General features: G+C 38.6%; 2 protein-coding genes across 2 annotated transcripts; both read left to right on the top strand.

Annotated features, from left to right (window-relative positions):
- The first annotated feature begins 4,098 nt into the window (after positions 1 to 4,098).
- On the top strand, positions 4,099 to 8,311 carry LOC140926069 (interferon regulatory factor 2-like). Its single transcript, XM_073375870.1, has 2 exons — positions 4,099 to 4,480; positions 8,154 to 8,311. The coding sequence occupies exons 1-2, from the start codon at positions 4,099 to 4,101 to the stop codon at positions 8,309 to 8,311; spliced, it is 540 nt and encodes a 179-aa protein (XP_073231971.1).
- On the top strand, positions 8,156 to 13,337 carry LOC140926068 (interferon regulatory factor 2-like). The gene is made up of 4 exons (XM_073375869.1): positions 8,156 to 8,305; positions 8,675 to 8,786; positions 9,512 to 9,869; positions 13,282 to 13,337. Exons 2-4 carry the CDS (start codon positions 8,724 to 8,726, stop codon positions 13,335 to 13,337), a joined length of 477 nt encoding a protein of 158 aa, XP_073231970.1. The 5' UTR covers positions 8,156 to 8,305; positions 8,675 to 8,723.
- The last annotated feature ends 416 nt before the right edge of the window (positions 13,338 to 13,753 follow it).

Below are 13,753 nucleotides of genomic sequence, written 5' to 3'. Positions count from 1 at the left end.
TCAAACGCTGGTCAAGCCACAAAGGGAAATATCGCCCAGGCGACCAGCCTGGACGTGGAAGACGAGATTTCGCTGTGCTCTGCAAAAAGATGTCGGATATCGGGGGATAGACCTTTACAGCGATACGGCGGCCATATTGAATTAATTCGATTTAAGGAGTATTTTAGGATGCCCAGGGGGCATGAGCACATTTCATTTGTATTTCGAGCGCTTTTCGGGACATTTTTTCGCAAAGTTCTCTTAGAATTTGATTGTAATGGAAAAAAAGATCCTTGTGCCGCGTTTGGATGTAATAATGATCGCCTTTTTCCCGAGAAATATACAGTGAAAGACCATATTCCTAATACTACGCTAGAAAAAGGCGATCATTGTTACATCTAAACACGGCACAAGGATCTTTTTCCCCATTACAATCTTATTCTAAGAAAACTTTAAGAAAAAATGTCCCGAAAAGCGTCCGAATTTATAAACGAAATGTGCTCATGCCTCCTGGGCATCCTATAATACTCCTTAAATCGAATTAATTCAATATGGCCGCCGTATCGGTAAAAAGGTCTATTAGATCAATCAGATTTAAGGAATAAATTTACAACAAATAGGAAAGGAGACACGGATGGACAGACTTAAGAAAGATTGAAACGGATTAGAATTGTGGATTTTGAAGACTTACGGTTTTTTTGTAACGTTTGATATAAGGTTCGGAAGAGATATTTGGTTGACATGAAATTGTAATTTTTTCATTCGTAAGTAATTTCTCAAATTTCGCAGCGAACCAGCCTAGTCCCTAGCCGTTCTCGGCTCGGTCAATCCTGGACTTATCCCGGACTCTACCGTGAGCTGTAACGTCACCGAGAGATACTCGCCGATAACTCGCCCGCTCTTTCCCAGAGTTCGCGCAGACAACGGGCAAGATTAAACACCTACGGAATTAGGCTGATAGCAAACAAGGCCTTTTAATTCAGTAGCATTAAACAAGATGAACTGGACCGCCACGAAACACCGACTTTAATGTTGCTGTTTTGGCTCAAAATCCCATGGATAATTCTTTATAACCATGCAGCTAGCGTTGGCCAAATTTGAAAGATTTGATATTTGGCCGTTACCAATAGGAGACGAGGCGCTTTTGAAATTCAATTTCACCTCATGAAACATGTAGTTTCAGTCTTTTTACATGGGATGTGTGAAAGATCATCATGATAGAGATAGCTTTTGATCTTTCACTCTTTTTGATGCTAAAATTTAGACAAATTGTAAGTTGAACACTCATTATTAAAGTAATTATATTTTAATTAATGAGAGGACGAACAACAACTAATTTGAAAACTTCCTCTTAGTTATCGGTGCTAGTTCCTCATTCGGATCCGACAGGCTTCCATTTTATTTTAGAAAATTTACTGTTTATGTATAGGCTTGAAATAAAAAAAAAAGAAAAGAATTAAAAGGAGGAAAAGAATTGTTTGCCGCTATGACGAATCATCTGCTCTGAACTGCTGTATTTGCTACCAATAATGTCAGCGAAAGTTATTTTCCATGTCTGCTAATTTAAAAAAAGCCTCAACAAAGTGTATTATTTTAATTAGCCATGAATCGGATTTCCACCCCCTTGTTCCTCACAACATGTCATCGCCAAGCTCCAATCCTTTTAACGATAATTAACTGCCGCTTATCTTCAGACCACCTAAACAACACGGTATTTACTGATAGCTAACTTTTAAAGATGAGATTGCGAATCACTTGACTGAAATATATGTTGGGTTGTACATGTTAAAGAAATTCTGAGATTGCGCTAAAGGTAGAGTTGCAAGAAGACAGGAATATTTCCAGGAAGTTCACTAGAAGTCGTGGAAGGTAGTGTAGTAACTCTTTGAATCGGCTCCTGCCGCCATTCATTCTTTTATCTAGCAACACCTCAGACGTTTTTTGTTTTAAAATTGACTTAATTTAGCTTTTCTCAATTCCAGGAGACTGTTTCATTTTCAAGGTTGTTCGTTGTCTCCAATTCATGGGCTGAATTGGGATTGTTCTTGGGTGGATCAAGTTTTTTTTCGCTACGTCACCAGCTTGGAAATGTGAAAGTATGAACAAAAGTGCCGTGTTCTATATGGAGTTGTTTTCCAAATGGGCCTGGTCCTTCACGTGGATCATAGAAAGACTATCCATGGCCCTTCATCGGTGCAAATACAGTTACGTTGGAACCAGTGCAAGCTTTCAGTTTGAGAGCTTTGTGTACGCCCTGAATTCAAAATTTTAAACGCTTTGTAGTGCGCGCGCGGCTGCAGTATAGAGGAAACGGAAGCCTGGACTAGTGCCTAGTTGAAAAGTCAGACGCATATATCTCCTGGAAACCCCAATTCCGCGGCGGCATTGACAGAGTAACCAGCCGTGCTAAAATGCTCGGCGACAGGAAAACTCGGCAAGTTACTCTCAATGCTTTGAAAAAAGATGTTCGCCGAAAGGCGTTGTCTCCGCAGTGTATGCCAACTCGGTTTTGCCAATGTAGATGGCAGGCCTAGAGCAAAGGCGACAGAAGATGAGGTAGACTAAGCCAGACGTTTGAAAGGAAAGTTTTCAGTTGAGCCGTTATCCAGGAGGTGGATTGATTTTCGACAGAAAAGAGTAATAAGTCTGATGACAGCAGCGGCTCATAAGCGCGTCCATAGGAAATTCACACTAACTAGACTAAAGAGTCGTAGGGCAAACAGGAGATTTCTTACTGCCTATTTGAATGAATGAACGAATGAATGAATGAATGATAATGAATGAATGAATGAATGAATGAATGAATGAATGAATGAATGAATGAATGAATGAATGAATGAATGAATGAATGAATGAATGAATGAATCCATTCATCCATCCATCCATCAATCAATCAATCAATCAATAAATCAATCAATCTATCAATCAATCAATCAATCAATCAGTTATATTTCAATACGGTTGTTTCGATAAGTTGAAAACTTCTTTACGCGAGAGCCGTATTCAAATACACCCTGTATAATGTAAAGGTCTTTTAAAAGTGACCAATAAAGTACAAAAATTATGTTTACAAATTCTACCAATCCTAATTAAAATACTTAGAATCCGAATCAAAAGAGGCAATAACAGAGAAATTTAAGGATTAAGTGACGATTTGACAGCCACCGATGGGTTATTTCATTTAATTTCATTGTCATTTTTTTCCTTAGTTTATTCTTTCGCTTACGTTTAGATTTTCTCACGCTATCGATGCATTCCGCTGAGTGTACCCAGTCCTTGGAGATCAGGATTATTTCTCCCAGTGGTGCGACCTCGTGGCGAGGTCGAGCTAAATATAGGAAGTTAACGGGGGTACTGAGCTGCCAATTAAGTTGGAATCGAAACAAAGCGAGACCTTAATCTTTATTTTCTCATGCACACCAAGCCGATTGATTCAAGTAATTATATTATAACGTGTGTCGTGAACTTTCGATTTGATTAAATTAAGTACAATAAATTGTTTCGCGATGACGATAACAAACAGTAGCAAACAGGCGTGTTTAACCCATTCCCAACCAGGGATCGTAAATTAATGGAGACGAAATCAATAAAAGCAAAATTTAAACTGACCAGCGGTGATTAATTGCTGTGATTTCGCCAAGAAACGACTATCCAGTTTCTCATTCCTTTATTTATAAACTGAAAGACTGTCAAAAGTAGATCCTTTGAAATTTTTCGCTTGGGGCACCAAATTTTATCTTGACTGGTGCTTTTAGTAGAAGCGGAATTTTGAGTAGAATAGTTGCCGTTGCGGAAGCCTAATTATCTGAAAAGGAAGTTTATTTTGTCATTCATTGCCGAACTGATTGATTCTTCCTTGATTTGCAATGACCAATCAATGAGGGTGTTATGTAGCAGTGTTTATGGCATGGGCGTTAACTTAAAAAGGGACAACTCAGCAGAAAATCTTTGGCCTTTAAATGTCCAAATCTGGACTCCCACAGCTCTGTTCGTCAGCTCATCCAGTACTGAGGGTGCCAAGCAAGAAAGCGAAAGACGATCAGGATAGTTTAGTTTGTACCTTGCTGTATTTCTAAAATAACTTGATTATCGCAAGAAAGCGAAAGATTTATAGTGAAAATGCGGTCTAGGTTGCGAGTTTCATCTCCGGAACGAACGCTTAAAGGGTCGAGACAGCGGCTGCACTTTACGCCTTGGCTTAAGGAGCAGATCGAAAGTGGAGATATCTATGGCGTAGAGTGGATCGATAAAGACCTCGGGATCTTTAAAATTATTTGGGTGCGAGCTGATAATCCCGAATTCAAGCTCGAAACCCATGCAGAATTGTTCAAACGCTGGGCAAGCCACACAGGGAGATATCGCCCAGGCGACCAGCCAGATCCCTCGACGTGGAAGACGAGATTTCGCTGTGCTCTGCAAAAGATGTCGGATATCATGGAAATTAGACAGTTGGAAGGAACTAAACCGTACAGAGTTTTTAAGTTTGAGCCAAAACAGAAAGGTAAGGAGTAAGTATTTATGACAAATACACCCGTGCAAATTAACTTGCCCTTGGCAGTTTTTCCGTGTTACGTTTCTATTTTCAAAGTTCAGGTCATTTTGACTGCATGAATGAGCCCGTCTTTTGGTGAAGTTATACTGTTCGTACAAAAAATCTATTAGTAGATGTATTCATTGGCAAAGGCATGTCATCTTAAAGAGACAAGATCTTTATATAATAAGAAGACCGACCCGGTTGATACACCTTAGGCTTTGTTAAATCGGCATCGATTAAAATAACTTTTCCATTTATTACTTTCCATTACAAAGTCAGGTATCTTTTAGCTTGATCTCAGTTCTCGATCCGCTGTGTCTTAAAGCTACTGGTAACAGTCGGGTTTAATGGAAGCAACAAGTGACCGAAGAATGCTCTTCAAGTTTATTGTAAAATTTGTTATGTTGTGCCAAATACCACAGCAGGTCGGAGGCTAAGCGGCCTTTGAATTAAAGAAGTTAAAACTGAAAAAGTGTCTTTTTAAGACACTTTTTTCGCTTAAAGATTTAAAAATCTTTATGCGGAAATTGCATTTAAGTAAATATTTCAAATTGAAGAGGAACAAAAACTGCTCCTTTATTTAAACTAACAACTTCCCCTGTTATCGATGTTTCTTATTTAGAAGAAACATCAAATTTCTTTTAGTAGTACTAATAACTGGAATGTAATTAATTGAATCTAAACACGCTAATGGCCCAAAACATTTTTTCTTTATATTTTCCCTCTGTCATCTAACCATGACGAAGAGAGGGGTACCTGCATGCAGTCTGTCTTTTTTCCTTCTCTTTCTTAGTTCCTTTTTATCCAGCCCGAAAATAGCAGTTGCTTTGAACTGTTGTGCGGTATAGCGAAGATACAGGACAGACGGCAAATTGTTGTTGCTCTAAATATCGTTCTATAAGTAGCAACTGTCCAACAGTAGGATACCTAAGATGCGTGCAATCCATTGGTTTCGCCTCCATAACTAATCCTAAACAAGAGATAATAACCAACTGTAAAACATTTTAAGAGAAGCCCGCCACCCATAATGTTAGCACAATATCTCGCAGCCCTTTTTGCATCCTATGTCGACGATTCGTCTGACATCACGAATTTGAGAGAATAGAAACAGTTCTTTATGTACTTCATTATAAAAGTATGTTTTGAACAGTACGGATGATTTAGAAGCAAAAATCCCAAAAATTATCGTTTGAAAATAAAAACACGAGCAGCGATGATAGCTAGACAAGGGGATATTAAGTATTTAAAATAACATCGGTACGTGGGGGACAAAAGACCGGACATCATAATCACTAGATATACGGTGAGGGATCTAATTGTCGTGGCATGTCTGGGATGGCTTGTTTCTTAACCATTGCCAAAGACTGCTAGGTTGCTTTGGTTGATGTTTGCCTTTTGCCGGTTTCGGAGCAGTTAGAAGTTGTTTCATTCCAATCAATAGAGTTTTAAAAACTCGTGTCGAGGCATCGAGTGAGAGCGTTATAGACAGGTGATGATACCAAAGGTTATTTCCCTCATTTGCTAATTTAAAAGCGTTAACAAAGTGTATTTAATTAACTATAATCCAATTTTCACCTCGTTCTGCACAACTGTGACATGTCATCGCTAAGCTCAAATCCCGATGATTTGCGTCTATGCCGCTTATCTTCAGACCACCTGCATGAGCAGTGGTATTTGCTGATAATAACTTTTAACGATGGGAATGGCTTAACTGAATTTATAGGTTGGGTTGTATGTCTTAAAAATGGTTAGATCGCATGGTGCTGTTGGTAGCATTGGAAAAACTCAAAAACGTTCCCAGGAAGTTGAAAGCATCTCATGTAATTCCGTAATTCATTGAATAGTTTCCTGTTGCTATTCATTCTTTTATCTGGAAACACGTGTTTACCACCCGACTATTTTGTTTTGAAATTGACTTAATAATTGACTGTGTTTTGTTTTGTTTGACTTCAAGGAACTGTTTATTTTCCAAAATTTACTGTCCGTTAAAGAAATTTTTGGGGAAGTTTTTTTCGATTGCTGCACGACGGTAAGATATCATGAACTTCTTGGCAGCAATAGAAGTAGTTTTTCGTCTGCGAACGTTTTTGGACCAGTATATATATCTCACTGACCCACTGATAAAACTCACTTCAGTATCAGGAACATGTTCTTTTTTTGTTCCAAAGGATAAAAGAATAAAATTGAGATAATTTTTGACATAGTTCGTGGTCGTCCAGAGAGAAAGCAATCAGACTAGTCACCAAAGTGAGATCGGCATCGTCTTTAATACAGTAATTCCCGTTCGGAATGATGCGGGAAAAGAAATGAAACTATAACGAGTTGACGGCCATTGTATGCTATACGAGCAAATTTATCCCAGTTTCAATCAGGAGCAAACTTCAGCTGACTCGTTACTCTACAAGTAGAAGCCCATTTGCCGTGACTTAGTTCCATCGAAGAAGATGAACACGTAGCCGGGATAACGTTAGACTATCTTCAGGACCTGAACAATACATTAACTTTTATTTTGATATTGACTGCCTCAATCTCTCAATCAGGATCTTGACTCAGATGGTGTTAAACGTTACAAGGATTTTTGATGGACTAAGCTCTTTGCGTCCGTCAGAGTCCAAAATCATTTAAGATGTTTTCAAAATTAATTAAGAGCTGTTCGAAAAATAGGAGGAAACTGATAAGAAGGTGATTTTGAGCCATTGCGACCTACGTCAACAGGAAGTGAGGCCTTGCCTTGATTTTAGGTCCCACATTTATATCTCTGTGTCTTTACTCTTATAACGGAGATTGATCCGAATTGCTGGGAAGAGTTGAAGGTCGGTCCTCACAACGGTAGTAGGCCATATTCCCCCCCCCCCGGCGCCATCTGCATTAAGGAGGACGATGTGTTTTGGGTCAACATAGTGGTCAAGCTTCCAAATATAAATGCTTTCTGACACAACACCAGCAAAATGTAAGAATATTTTTATACTTCTTGTCTTTCCCAACTTAGTGCATTTCTTGAAGGTGAAATTTCACGTTCCTTTTTACATTAATCGAGATATTTGGACAGGGGACAAAGTTGAAGACTCTTCAACGAACATTTCCTTAACAAACCTGAAAGTGATTTGTTCGAGGAAAGTTTTTTTTCGCAATTTTTTTAGCCAAACAATTTAATTTGATGCTGATAAAACAAATTAACAAAGAGAAACAGAAAAAGTAACATGCACGGCAAATTTAAACTGTGTGTCAGTTGCATGAGATGCGGTTTCAAGATGAGCAGCGCTATATCGCGAATTTAACTTATCGAACACCTATATGGTAATTTAGGTGCTAGTTTTCAAACATATTGTATTATCATTTTCTTTCCAAAATAAATAGCGTCACATCAACTTTCGGTTTATCTTTGGGTGTTAATGCCTCAGATATTAATCGAATTTAATGCGTTGAATGATGTCGACCTCTGGTATCGAGTGGTCAACAACATCAGCTGAATTCGTTGCTTCCTTATCTCTCTGTGACAACAACTTGAACTTTGAAGTCATATTGATGTCATAATAATTAAATTAACTTGTTCTCAAGACGTGGTTTTGCACCGTCATTATTGTTTAACCATTGTTTACACATGCATTTTTTAACTTACGATTCTTTCACTTTTCAAAAGGAAATTCTTCAAGGCGTAGGAGAAGACCGTGTTTTACATCAGAGACAAACAGCTCCTTGGATGAGACAGTTTCGGGATTACAACAACAGCTTGTTCCAAACCATTACTGGAGTTATGCGGGCGTGAGTGACTGGGATACGCAGAACACCGAGGTATAACTACATGTAGTAGACACGCCTCAGGCATGGCGTGCTATCTCCGTCCTTGCGTGAAACGTAATTGAGAAGTTGTAAGCTTGCGGTACCCGTTGGATCTACAATAGACAGGGAGGGAAAAAAACATGAAAGAGACGGAGAAGCTCGTGGGAAAAATAAGATTTATACCGGCCTAAAAGAGGCCAATCTGGGTGCGTTTTTTAACCCCTAGGGAAGACCTAACTAAAATCCTCCCCCAGCTTATACGACGAGCCACCCCATCATTTTTATGTAAGCCTAACACAGGCACTACCACACACACACACCGTTTCGTACACGACTTCAATTCTAATAACGCTATGATATAATTATGTTTCTTTTTTTCAGCCATGGTATATGGAGAACTGGGACATGTATTTTCCACAGAACGTTCAGAATGAGTTTGGATACTTTTAACGCCAAAGTTTTGCACTTAAGGATTAGCAAAGCTTTAATTCTGGTAAGGATAAGAATTTGAATTTTAAAAACTTTAAAGTAGTCGCGAGCATAAGGTGTCTATTCATATTTATTTGTACAAATTCACCCAGTTGACTTGTAACTAAGCCCTCATTTGCAGAATAAAAAATAGCGCACTCAACTATAGTAGGTTCGAAAGTATGTAAACAGTGTCATGACCGTTTTTAACATTTTTATGCGAGAATACAAACAGCCAATAGCTGCAAGTATTTAAGTTAGGTCATGCGCGGCTTTTTGCCAACGGGCTGATCCGCGTCCTGATTGGTCACTTGGGTGTTAAAAAGCAGGATGGCACGCTTCTTACTGCGTCCACGCTTACCGTGTTGCGGAGTTCCATTGCTTTTTTGCCACGCGTTTTCGGGGAAAACTGTGAGTATGGATTCCTTTAACTGACTCATGATTACAATAATCTCCATAATGATTTCCGTTTTATAAACTTCCATGCCGGGGCCACACCTTACATCATGCTCTATCTATTTCGTGTTATGCTTCATTCGCAAATTTTAAGTTTGAGCTTATAACAAATGATTTGCAAATTTACTAAGTACTCCAGTGGCGTTTTAGCTCGGGCTGAGGTTAGCTCTCCCTAATCGGAGTCTTGCCAATAACTGGTTCTCTCCGAGATAAAATGCTTGAAAAACACATTATCTAAATCACGCTGCATTCTCTTCGGTGCCTAACCTAAACTGTTAAACTAAACATTTTCAGAGGATGCACCAACGTATAAAGCTTCGTCTTCGCGACTGGCTCAAAGAGCTGATCGATGCGGGCTTGTATGGTTTAAAATGGGAAGGAGACCCGAGGAAGCGAACCCTTCGAACCCCTTGGAAAAACTGCTCTCGGCATGGCTGGTCTGTAAAAGATGATGCCGCTCTATTTAGAGCCTGGGCCACCTATACAGGAAAAAACAAAGAAGGAAGGGACCTCCCTGATCCTCGAAAGTGGAAGACAAATTTTAGATGTGCTTTGAATGCCTTACCAGATATTAAGGAGATTCGCGAAGAGAGTTGTCCCCGTGGAAAGGATGCTTACAAGATTTACAAAATGCGGCCAGTTCGAGGAAGAAGTAAGGGATTTGGAACCCAAAGATGCTACCGGAATGCGATAACTGTTAAGATTGTAATAGCTCACTGTTAGCGACGTAATGATATTATAGTTAGAGAAAGATGTTAGCGTTTTCCATTCTCTATCTCCATGTTTCTTTCGGCCTATACAAACAAAGCATGTCTTGTTTGCAAATAGTTGCCAACGAACTCAGAGCTAAAGCTAATAAAATAACGACCAGGGAAATTCGTAAAGAGTGGACCCAGAGTGGTATGGTGCGTATTTAGGGAAAGCATACTCTCTTAGCGGTTTCACGGACCAAAATCTGAGCTATATTGGCACTGACGGGTTTTAATATTACAAGATCACAGAGCAATTTGTTTCTTCAAGTCAACAATTTTGCAATAAGTCTGGCGCAATGATAAACGTATCGCTGCAAAGAAAGAACAAAACTTTACCTCACATAGACAGAGTCAATATCGAATTAGACGAGGAGACAAATGAGACATTTATATTGTATAAATGCGATTTTAAGGAACAGCGGTCAACCATCAATATCAACTATCGATAGTGGTAAATTAATGAGAGAAAGTATTTGCCACACGCCATGAGATCAATATACAACAGATTTCAACTTGAATTCTTCGGTTCTCATTCACGGGATCGTTTGAGCCCAGGACATTTCAAGAGTCGCTTGAACTTCTCGTTCAATCAGTTGAAATGCTAAAAGACTACGAGGTTAGAAATGTAGATTTGATGAAGCGCAAAGCTCTTAAATGCCAGTACAATACATCTCTAGTTGGCGCAAACTTTTAAGACTGACTTCACATCAATCCAAATGTAAGATCAAAAGAATGTTTGTTTGTTGTAAACATTGCATTTCCATGACTTGTGGTGGTATGTACAATAACCTCTCATACAAATACATTGCTGCAATGAACTGGTCGTTTTTTTTTAACCAAGACTCTGTGCTGCCGATAACTTCGTTAACGGTCATTTCTGAGTTACGTTCTACTGAAATGATTAAAAACAAATTCAAAAGAACCACTTTCTACTACAACTTGTCTTTTCCCTTATAATCTGACAGGAGAAAAACAAAAACGAATAGAAAGTTAAACTTTTGTGGCTCCATTAATCGCAGTCTTGCCTTATTTGAGAGTAGTAGAAATCCAGTTAGTTACTTTACTAAACGGATGCAGTATCAAATTCTACTGACAGCGGTTGTTTTTCAAACATGGCTGCCATATGGGACATTTCTGTAGTTTAAGTCGGTTTCAGCTTACTATCATTCGGTAGAGCAGGCGGGCGCAAAATCAGAGAAAAAAAAAGAATCACACCTCTATATTAAGTTGCTCTGATTCTATTTGAATTTGTTCATATCCCACTTGTCTCCTCGTCTCACCGGTTGTTTTACAGTTAGGTGGTCGGCTTTCGCGTTTCTGTTATATGAATTTAGAGCGTGACTCATTTACGTCCTTCGTAAATCAATATATGCGTGCACGTACTTTCCGGTAGTTCTCTTTGTTATGCTGTACCAGGTATGTGCAGCACTAATAGATTTTAACTTGTAGATGGAACAATAAAATGTCACCATTCAAATTTGCACGTGTTTTTTAGTATTTTTATAACGTCTAAAAAACGGGTCTATGTTTTTGGTCGATGTGAAATCCTTACAACCATTTTTCCGTTCAAATTCATGTGAGTTGTACTCTCCCGAGTAGTACTGATGAAGTGATGGATGGCGTATAAAATTTTTCAATCTGTCGAAGAAATGAATCGATAGTAAACTCATACAGAAACTTACAAATAGCAGTTATTTCGGGATGTTTGAGTTTTGGTCAATTATTAGAACGAACGAAAATCAAAGAAAATTACTTAATTAATTTATGGGCATGACACAAAGGGGCACGCAGGACTGTCCAAGGCTTATCTCTCTTACAACAGAAAGGACGATTTGAACCAGACAGAAAATAACCTCAGTCACGTCAGTTTCATATTCTTTCCATAATACAAAATGTTTGAAACAAGAGTGGATGTTTCCATTTTTTGCACAAACGATGACCTTGAACCAGCAACCGTCTAAGAATTATCATCGAATTAATTCCCTCATGGAACGTGCCGCGCGGTCAGCATGTATTTCGCTTTCATAAAAATAAAAATCCATACCGGCACGCGCGTCATTCGATGAATAAGAATTGTCTAAATATCGTCTGAGGGGTCTTTTTTCTGCTTGAACACATTAACTAGAGGTACAATACACTTGTTTTCGGGTTGACCATTTCCCTTTCTCCACAAAAACGCAACCCCTCAAGGAAAGAACAGTCTGGATAAGATTGGTTATTAGGTATTTATGAAATGAAAACTTTTTTCTTTTCAAAAAAGGGTTGGGAACAAGAATGATTAGATGGATGTTTAATGAATGGTCTTTGTGGTTGGAGATTCAACGTAGTTAATATAACATACTACAGTACACACCTGTGAGTAAGAACCAGCATTTTCCCAAGTTAGCCTAGACAGGTTCTTACGTGGTGCTGAATTAGTACAAATTTAGGCTATCTAGGTAAATAGGTTCTTCAGTTTTCTCTAAAAAAAATACAAGTACAAGGAGCAAATATTGATTTAGTGGTACTCAGCTTATTCTTTATATAAAATTTGCAAACCATAACACTGACACAGCAGTTGGAGTGATAAGGCGCGTATGTCTCCAAAAGAGGACCCTGGATATCTTATCTTATCTTATTTGCCTAAGTGTACAGAATTCTTAGTTATGGATTTTAGAAAATATGAACCTGTTTCAAATTTAAGCCTAAACAGGTTGCGTAGAGGTGGCCTAACTGGCAAATTTTAGCCTAACTTACTCGCGAGAATTACTGTATCATGGTGTCCAAGATAGTTCTATCTTTATATTCAGACTGTATATATTACACTAAAGTGTGACCATTCAAATAAAGGCTAACCCGGTTTTGTGCAGTACTTTTCTGTATATGTGATGCTGTTTATTACGCTGCACAGTTGCTGAATGTTTTGAGTCACTGTGAATGAAATTCTGAAGTGAGTTAAACCTTCTACGAAAACATATTTTAAAAAAAATTATTGGAATCCCAAATCGAATAGCAAATACTTTAGTATTTCAGAGAAATTTGTTCCACTTTCTAGTAGGGGGAGCTTACTTGCTCAATTGTGTATGAACACCAGTCTATGGAAGAGATTCAGATGATAAGATCACTCTCTTTAATAACCCATACGCTTTATAGTACTTATAAATCCTTACAAGCCCTGAGGGCAATCAGACGAGTACTAAATGAAATTTCTCCGTCTTTCCTTGTAATATCTAAATGCACTATTTTCTTCTTCTTGGTCGCGAGGACGCATCCGGTTCTACACCCCTTGAATGAATTTGAACGGAGAGTAACGGTTACTTGTTTTCTTTGCAGGTCGTGTCTTCATTCCTCAGTCAGATGTCTATCTGGTCTATACAGAGGCCATATAATTTCTTGATATTTTACTCTGGTAAAAATTTGAGAGATAACAACTAGTTTCATGTGGACGATAATGCTTTTATAATAAAGGTCGATGTCACAACATTTAACCGTTCGGACGGCTGGATCACTTGAAAGGAGTTTTACCCTCTCACAGAGGACATACTCCGATTCTTACCTATTAAGATAAATTACTTTATACATGATGTAGTCACTAAAGCTGACATAATTAATGAAGTATTCTGACCAGAAAACGTTAGTTTTCCCACGTTGCTGACATGCAGAAGTCGTGTGTAGTGTAACAGGTGGATAGGTTGTCCAATAGAGTGTTTTCACATGACGTCACGGCGGCCATATTGTTGTTCCAAAACAATGAAACGGCGGCCATGTTGGTGTCCCAAACCAGTCCTGTGGGAGTTGAACTCTT

The sequence above is a fragment of the Porites lutea genome, chromosome 2 (assembly GCF_958299795.1).
Source record: "Porites lutea chromosome 2, jaPorLute2.1, whole genome shotgun sequence".
NCBI classification, from domain to species: Eukaryota; Metazoa; Cnidaria; class Anthozoa; order Scleractinia; family Poritidae; genus Porites; species Porites lutea.
This window is presented reverse-complemented; position numbering and strand designations above follow the sequence as displayed.

Excerpts from the sequence above, each read along its gene's own strand:
- LOC140926069 (XM_073375870.1), top strand. The coding sequence starts at position 4,099 with ATGCGGTCTAGGTTGCGAGTTTCATCTCCGGAACGAACGCTTAAAGGG. Across the intron at positions 4,481-8,153 it reads GTTTGAGCCAAAACAGAAAG|GAAATTCTTCAAGGCGTAGG; the intron begins GTAAGGAGTAAG and ends ACTTTTCAAAAG.
- LOC140926068 (XM_073375869.1), top strand. The coding sequence starts at position 8,724 with ATGAGTTTGGATACTTTTAACGCCAAAGTTTTGCACTTAAGGATTAGC. Across the intron at positions 8,787-9,511 it reads TTAGCAAAGCTTTAATTCTG|AGGATGCACCAACGTATAAA; the intron begins GTAAGGATAAGA and ends AAACATTTTCAG. Across the intron at positions 9,870-13,281 it reads GCGGCCAGTTCGAGGAAGAA|GTCGTGTCTTCATTCCTCAG; the intron begins GTAAGGGATTTG and ends TTTTCTTTGCAG.